Raw genomic sequence first — 9,057 nt, 5'->3', positions numbered from 1 at the left:
CCAGCACCGCGGAGCCGACTCCGGCGAGAGAGGCAGAGCGGGAGGAGAGTGTAAACATATCACCAGCTTCACCCCAGTTACCCTGCGCCTCTTGCTCCTTTATGCCCACCTACGCTGGACTCAGCCGCAAGGGTTAGCCAGGCCCAGAAGCGAGCGAAGTATTTGCTGCTGGCTCTCTTCCCGGAGAAGTTTGGCTTCCACGCCAGCAACACCAGCCCGCATGAACTTTAACCGCACGAGGGTTGGTGTTACAACTTACGCGACGCTGGCGGTGGCAAGATTGCTTGGCTAACGCTACCCTCCCTCGCCTTTTCGAAACAGACGTCGGGCTTAAGAATGCTAACAAACCTAAGCCTGGTTAGCGGTCCTGATATCTGAAAGGCTCGGAATCCTTTGACGTTCAGCAGAGGTTCGTTCCGGTGGCTGACAAACATGTACTTGCAAAACTGAGGGCGATACACGCCCCCCCCCTTCCTCCTCTTCTTTTGTTTCGGATAGCTGCTGCCTGAGAAAACAGCCCGACACACACAAAGCCTGCAGCTGTTCGCTCTCTCTGGTCTCAGGTGCGATAGAACTCACGCGGATTGCGCAAGTGTTCACAGGCAGCCGGGAACGCAACCCGAAAATTACGCAAGGAGTCGCGCAGAGGCCTCAGCCGAATACAAATCCCGGCGTGCCAAGCGGACTCCTCGATCGGTATTGGTGGCTGGCTCCCCACCCTCTCGACTCACGTGACTCCAGCCGGCTACTTGTGCTTGTGGCCCGAGCTGGGCTGGTTGTCAGAAAGCGGTTCAGCTTAGTTGAGGGCCATGGCAACCGTGTCAGCTCTCAGGGTCGTTCAGCGCGAGTGCCGGAGTTTGCTCCTGCGAGGGGCCTTCCAAGTCCAGCCGAGCAGGAGCTGTCGGTCCGGGGCACCGGTGAGGCAGCAGCAGCAGCAGCAGCAGCAGCACGCGCTGGAATTGCCCTCTGAGCAGGTGAGGTGAGGCGAGGAGAGGAAGGACTTGCCTTCCATATGATGTGAGCAAGCGGCCAGCGCTGCCTTTCTAAGCCCATTTACTCGGATGGAAGCCTTGCTGGGTCGCGCGGGGTTGCGCCTCTTGGAGTCACATGGAAATACCTTGGACCCTGAAACGGGCAAGTCACCTCATCCTGGGACAGCGTACTTTAGAACAGCGGCATATTAAGAAAGCGGATCAAGTGGGGAGGAGCTTGTCTGGATTCTTACAACACGCCGAGCCACCACGTGGGTTTGCTTCTTTCTGAGTTAGTGGGTTGTGTGAACGAGGGATATACGTGGGCTCCAAAGATGCGGACAAGCATGAGATGGCAGCAAAGAGAGAAGGAAAACTGTAGACTCTTTGCAGCCCAGATATAGTAGCCCTAGTGTGAACCCCCGTAAGTGTAATCATTCGAGAAAGTTAAGCAAACAGTGCCATAATGTTATATGAATATTAAATTATTACCCTTGTATGCTGCCCAACTCTAAACAACTCAACTTGTATGCCACTCAATGACTCTGGGTGGCTCACAACAATCAAATTACAGTATCAATAAAATGTAAAAATAACCAATGACAAACGCAGTGAAGCAAGGGAGAGTGTCACTGAGAGTGAAACACTGTCCCTTGCCAAAGGCTTGGGTGAAGAGGTAGGTCTTCACGGTTCTTCTAGACAAAAGCAGAGCGGAGCCATCTGGATCTTGAGGGGAACCTCATTCCAGAGGAAAGGCACTGCCACAGAAACAGCACACTTTCAGGGTCCTGAGAGATAACATTTTTTAATTGAAGGAACCTGGTGTGCACCATCCATGCAGAATCAGCCAGGCAGATGTTATAGAAGACAAGGAATCAGGCCTTATACCTTGTATATCAGAATATACTATGCTTTTTTCACCTAGAAACATTACTTCTAATCCTACCTGGGGGGGGGGGGGGTGAGAGTACTTTAGAAGGGAAGTACTTTCTTTTGCAAAAAAAAAAAAAAAAATGCACTCTTCACATACGTAGCGGTGCATTCTTCATACTCTGTATAAGCCAAGTAATTTAAGAATGGAATCAGTAATGACATGTAAAAGAAGAATTTGAGGATTATCAAAATCAAGTGCTTACATGATATTGTTTGCCTGCTCAGCCCTTAATCCAAAAGTTCTGTATGAAACATTTCCTGAGGCTAGGGCTGCTACTTTGTATAGATTGAAATTTAGAAAACAACTGAAACAAAATTACTATTTGCCAACATAATTTTATCATTCTTGTGCTTAAAACTAACTTGATTCCGTTTTCAATTATCATAATTGCCAACCAGTTGCAATTAGATAAGAATAAAATCAAGTACTTCTCAAGGGTAGCAGGTTGAAAAAGGCTGTTCAGAACAGCATATTTAACTATTTTGATTATGTTAAAAATGATTTATCAGGCTCAGTAATTTGATTTTTTTTTCTTGAGATTTTCTGTGATGGTAATTGCAGGTAAGGTTTTGGGTTGATGTCATTAATGAATTGTATTATTTGTATTTTTTAAGTTGGCATTAAGTTGTCAATGATATATACACATTGTTTGACCCTGAATGCTTCAGTGAAAGATTTTAGAAGGATTGGAAGTAGTTATGCCATGGCACCCTTTAAAATGGCTTCAAAGGGATACCATCTTATCTTCTGGCAAAATATGAGAAATTGATCTCACCTTTTCATATTTTGGCCTGAAGGTAAGATGGTATCTCTCTGAGATAATTTTACAAAGGTGCTGTTGCATAGCTACTTCTAATCCTCCCAAAATCTTTCACTGAAGCATTTAGGGTTAAACGGTGTGTGGATTTCTTTGGAACAAATTGGAAGTTTGGATTTCAGCTCCCATGTTGAGACAAAATAAAATCAACTTAGATAAAAACAGAGACAGTAGTTTAAAATTATTTAATTACATATTTAAATATGTGAAGCTTTCTTGCTCCAGTTTTTTATAATTGTTACGTTCAAGCCTAAGAGTGCAGAAATTGTAACCTGAGTCCCACGTGTGGACTAGGTTAGCTTTGGCTTCAGTTCCATCCAATGCTATAATGTAGTTTCCCCACTGCAGTTTTGAAGTAGCCTTAGAGAGCTGGAGCTGTGTAAGTAGGGTCAGGTTTCAATTTAAATGCACACTACTAATTTCATTGGGACAAAGTAAACAAACCAAAACAACTGATTCTGTTGGGGGAGGGGGCTGCTCTCCACATATCCTAACTGGGTGTTAGCACTGTATTTCCTGCAAAAGAAAAAGATATACATGAAGTCCTTGTTTAGCAACCACAGTTGAGACCAGCAACTCAGTTGTTAAGCAAAGTGGTCACTAAGTGAAAATGTGACTGTGCTTACGATTTTCAGCTTTCCTTTGCTTTACAGACTTGCAAAGGTCATAAATGCAAGGATTGGTCGTAAAGTTACTTTTTCATCACCATCGTAACTGCAAATGGATGCTAAATGTATTTTAAAAACGTTATATGACCAGGGTTTCTTTATTTAGTGATTCTTCAGTTGCCCTAAATTTTAAATATTTTGTATCAATGCACCAACATTGTTCAGTAACACATAGCTATACTGTACAGTGGTGAATATTCTTTAAATTAGCCAACTGAAAATTGAAGTAGTTGTGTATTATTTATTTATTTGAATTTATTAGCTGCCCGACTCCAATGGACTCTTAAAAAATTGCAAAGTAGCTGGCTTATGTCATAGATTTTATGGAGTTGACTTTGATTTTTGCAGATGTAACATTCTGTAAAAATATGCATACATATGTATCCATCATACTATTTCTTTTGGGGTCAAGTACCATGAAACAAAGCACAGAAAAGGAATAAGAAATAGTGCAGGTAGTTCTCACTTAAGGACCACAATTGAGACTGGAATTTAGGTCACTAAGCAACGTAGTCATTAAGTGAATCATCACATGACTGGACCCAACTTTACAACGTTTTTGTGGTGGTCATTAAGTGAATCACTGTGGTCGTTAAGTGAATTGCATGGTCATTAAATGAATCACACATTTGTTAAGTGAATCATGCAATTCCCCATTGATTTTGCTTGCTGGAAGCCGGCTGGGAAGGTCACAAATGGCAATCACATGACCCTGGGACACTGCAACCATCATAAGTGCAAGTTGGTTGCCAAGCTCCTGGATTGTGATCATGTGACCACGGGGGCGCTGAAATGGCCATAACTTCATGCACCAGTCATAAGTCACTTTTCAGTGCCATGATAACTTTGAATGATTGTTAAGCAAGGACTACCTGTAAGTCAAAGCAGGAGTGGACACAGCAAACTGCAGTGATATCAACATAACAGTTTGCATACATTGATGTCATAACATTGTAGCATCCTAGCCTCTGATGCAAACTTTCAAAGAAACTTTTTAGTGGAGCTATGACAGAAAAACCCAGCTCTGCATAGTTCAGCTTCTAACATGCCTTCATGTGCTAGTGTAAATTAAGGATGTGCAGAGGTACTTAAAGGAGATGAAAGTTAAGCATTTAGTATGGCTACAGTTTAAAACCCACAGGTTGATGCAGATTTACTCTTTTTATATTTATGTGCATAATATGGGAAATCAGACAAACTTGAATTTCTGGCATAGGAATATCAATCAGTTTCATAAGTATAATTGAGATTTGATGGAATATTTCTCATGAAATGCAGTGATGGAAGGCTACAACTTACTCAGAAAAGAAGGTATGCATAATGTGTGAAAATATATTCCAAAAAAATAAATGGAGACATTTTAAAAATTGAGCTAGTTACAGTTTCTCAGATCATCAAAAATGTGTAGGTATGAGGGATCGGTGGCTCATTTTAGCTAACCTTGGCTCCCCTTTAAAAACACACACCTGTTTATCAGTTGGATGGGAGACCACCAGAAAATCTTAGGACTTTAGGCTAAACTGTGAATTAAAAAAAAAAAAATCCCAGAAGGTAGTAAAGGCAAAGCACTTCCTAAATGCTGCCAGAAAACTAAATGTATAAGTCAATGAATTCACTAGGAGTTGTGCATGACTCAAACTTTTTACTTAATATGACTTGGGAGGCCATCTTCTCCAACCATGGAATGTTCATTATTTTTTTGACATGTCTTTCAAGAATGAAGGACAAAATGAATGAATTTACTAATCTTCATTTATTTTATTTATTTATTTGTTTATTTAGAAGAATGGTCAGTGAGAAGGTAGCTATGCAATGCTGGAATTCAAAATTCAAAGATCAGCAGTTAGAAAATGAAATACGAAGGTTTAGGACTCCAGGTACTAGTCTTGGGCATTGTAATTATGAAAAGGTTTCTGGAAGTGTTGAAAATATGCATTTATTTATCAATGTCTATGATGCTTAATCCCCCCAAAGGCTCTAAGTGGTTTACAAATAATACAAAGGGTTAAATAAAAGCAATAAAAGAATAAAAACCATAAGACATTGTAACAAAATTCAAACAACCACAAAATCTTTATAATCACACTAAGGAAAAAACAAACATAAATAGCACCAGTCACCAACAGTAAGATGAGAATGCACCGTGCTATCAATTCCCAAATGCTTTCTGGAACAGCAAGGTCTTGGTGGCTTCCCTTAGTACCAACAGGGCTGGTGCTGATCTGACCTTAGGTGCAGCATTGGTCCAAGGAGAGAGCGGCAATAGGAAGGTCATTTCTTCATGGTCCCTGATGATATCAGTCCTTCAAGGATGGGACTTGAAGGTGCCCTCCCTATAAGATTTCTGGGGGAAAGCGATCCTGCAGATATCCAGTTTCCGAGCCAAATAGGGCTTCAAGGTGACAACTAATACTTTGTATTGCATCCAGAAGCCAATTAGCAACCAGAGCAATTATCATAGTAGTGATGTTCTCCAGACAAACTCTGAATTGCCTGTAACTATTCAAGGTGACATGGGAGTTTGTTTACCAAAAAAAAAAAAAAAACCTCTTCCCTCAGATGATGATTGTCTTTTCTTATATAATGTTGTCTTTTCTTCATTTTTAATACTGTGAGCTTGCCCAGAGCTGTACCTTTCAGATGGTCTTTCAGGGCAGCCCCAAGTACAGCATATTGCAACAGACCGATCATGAGGTGACCATAGCATGAGTGACCGTGAGCGAAGCCTCCTGATCCAGGAATGGCTGTAACTGATTTGTATTTGTATATTTTTTTTATCTGTTTTAACATTGTTAGCTGCCCAGAGTCATGTGTTTGAGATAAATAAAATAAAATAAATCTGGTACACAAGATGACGTTGTGCAAAGCCTGTCTTAGCCACAGCTGTCACCTGCTCCAGGGGGACTCCCAGACTGCAAACCAGCTTAGTCTGGGGAAATATGACCTTGTCCAGAATCACTGGTCTCAAGATGGCTTGCAAACTGACATATACTCTATCTTACTGGGAATGAGCCTGAGTCTGTACTCTTTGAGCCTCCTTCCAGATCCATACACCCTCCAGCTATCAACTTGATCACATTTTGTGTTTAGTCTAGGATTAAGATGTACAGTAGGTATCATCAGCCTATCTTTTCCAGTGGCTTTGTGTCTGTATTAAACAGGAGTTATGTTAAATGCAGTTCCCAGTGGAACAGACCTGCATGCAACAAAAACAGCATTAGTGTGTGAAAAAATATCAGGCCATTCTCTCATCCTTTGTAAAACCAATACTTTGTGAATAATGCACTACATAATATAATAAAGCCTGACAAGTTTTTTCCTTGAAACATCCTTTTCTTTGAAGAATGGACTGCACTTATAATTGTAAAACTGTTCTCAGTTTCACAAATGTAATTTGTTTATCTGGAGCAAGCTATGGTTGCTGGGTTGGAGAACTGCATATCTAAACTGATTTGGGGGAAAAGTTGTGCTCTCCAGATGTATTAGAATACAAACTCTAGAAACTGCAACTAGCATGACCTATGGATTAAAGGTGTGAAGGAGGAGCAGAGAAGGGCAACTGCTTTAATTTCCTACCTATGCCTTTTTAACAGCTCTGGCTGACCATTATTGGATTTGGTCAAGGGTGTGCAATGACTTTGGGGCCTTATGCAACCCCCAGAGTTTTTCCAAAGTTGCTCATGACTTTTGCTTTTTAATATGACAAAATAGGACAGTTATTAAATGAGGATGATCAAATTAACTGTACTTAAACTGTACTTAAATTGAAATTAAGAGGGACAGAGGGATGATTTTCATATGATTTCCTCCTGTTGGTAGGAGAGGAACATATCAGGGATAGAACTTTATTCTAAAGATCCCAGCCTCTCCTGATCAAGGAATTTTAGTGGTAGTTGATTCTGTTTGGCATAGACTCTTATTCTCCCCATATGTGCATGATTTGCAAATAAATTCTTTAAAAATCAGACAATGTGATTTTCTGGATTTTTTTTCCCATTTTGTCTCTCATAGTTGAGGTATACCTATGATGAAAATTACAGGCCTCTCTCATCTTTCTAAGTGGGAGAACTTACACAATTGGTGGCTGACTAAATACTTTTTTGCCCCACTGTATATAGATACATACTCATATCACTTGTTAGAATCCATCATGAACCTAAGAGTACTTTGGATTAACAAATAGTTATGTATTATAGGTATATTTAGTTGTCTTGCCTTAGTGCCAAACAATTATTTTATTTTTATTCCACTATTTCTTTTATTATTTTTCTCTGTGATGTTTGTCTGCATTTATTGCTGGTGAAAAGGTGAAGACACTTGATGGTCAATAATAGACAGTAGTCCAGAAGGAGATTATATAAAGGTTAATTCAGGATTTTTACGTTTGTTTTCGAAAAATACTGCAGTAATAGCTGCCAACAAATCAAATATTTGACTTTCTCCTCTTTGTGTTCTGAAAAGTGCTGATTTAGTGGGGAAGGAAGCAATATCTTGCTTCTGACATGAGCATTTCAGTATGAAGATTTCAATATAAGCATTTCCCTTCTGTGTTTTCCATTGCTGATGTATTTTGTTTTGATCTTTGACACGTGATAAGCAAAGAATCAGCATTTTTTGGAAATAATGTTAGAATTGCTTTTTCAACAATATTTGCATGTGTGTGTAACATCATGATAGTGGCCTTTACTTGTTGCATACAATCACCTGAGATGCTATAACTTGGTAGGACGGTGAAACAGAGCAGTCAGAAAACCTAATTAAAGGTTTCTGCCAATCCAAGAACCTTCCCAGTATGCACAAAATACATTTTATATCAATTGAATGAGTGAATGGGGAAGAGTATCTGCTAAAACAGAATGTCTGTTAAATGGCAAATGGGATTTTTCAAGTCCAAAAGCTTAACTCATACAGGAAAATGTTAGGATATTCTCATGGGAAGAAAAGCAAATCGCCTATCTCCAAACATATTGTTATGGCTGCAAAAGTCATGCCACCTGCATTTGTTTTTCTAGTTTGTACGTATACTGCTATTTACTGCCACCTATTGGTGTCTTTATGCTAGTTACCCAAGGGGAGGTGCATAGTGTCAATAAATTGTGGGTGATTATATGCCTCACTGCTTAGTAGGATTTTAGTCATCATGTAATCAGTTTTATAGGTTATGTAGTAGTAACTAATAACTAAGTAGTGTACCTCTTCTCTGAGAGTTTTTTGGCTAGAGACTTTGTTAAACTTGTGTATTGGATAGGTCTTGGATGCCACATATATGAGAAGAAGTGATTTTTATATGTTTTGCATGAAACTTGTATTTTATGTAGTTTTTATTTTTTCTCAATAAACAACCAGATATATTTTATACCTTCTGGCTGGTATTTGGTTATGTAGTTTTTATTTTTTCTCAATAAACAACCAGATATATTTTATACCTTCTGGCTGGTTCTCTGGATTTCTTCAGAGAACAAGATAAGGACATTGCATTCTTTAAATCTCTCTAACGCTGGTGGTTATATCTGCACTCTGCCTAACAGAAAAAACTATTGATAACAGTGAATATCCATTGTCTGGGGAAGTAGCAAATGTTGTCCAAACTGATTTGCCAAATAAGGGAGCAAAATGGAGTGTTGTCCATTAAATACACCCCTAAAAATAATAAAGATATGAAATATC

General features: G+C 39.7%; 1 protein-coding gene across 3 annotated transcripts in view; it reads left to right on the top strand.

Annotated features, from left to right (window-relative positions):
- The first annotated feature begins 731 nt into the window (after positions 1-731).
- The window catches only part of MOCS1 (molybdenum cofactor synthesis 1), a 43,782-nt gene continuing 35,456 nt past the window's right edge, over positions 732-9,057 (top strand). For 2 of the 3 annotated variants that reach the window (XM_088145532.1, XM_088145544.1), the window contains exon 1: positions 732-974. In XM_088145532.1, the coding sequence (XP_088001658.1) occupies positions 810-974 (165 nt within the window). In that variant the 5' untranslated portion in view covers positions 732-809. The remainder of the gene's footprint in view (positions 975-9,057) is intronic. The other variant, XM_088145537.1, reaches the window with a different exon arrangement.

This window comes from Python bivittatus, unplaced genomic scaffold (assembly GCF_059951505.1).
Source record: "Python bivittatus isolate LINGU-HERP-01145 unplaced genomic scaffold, Pbiv_v1 ctg000020_np1212, whole genome shotgun sequence".
In the NCBI taxonomy this organism is placed as follows: Eukaryota; Metazoa; Chordata; class Lepidosauria; order Squamata; family Pythonidae; genus Python; species Python bivittatus.
The sequence above is the reverse complement of the archived record's forward strand: the minus strand, read 5'-3'. Positions and strand labels throughout refer to the sequence as shown.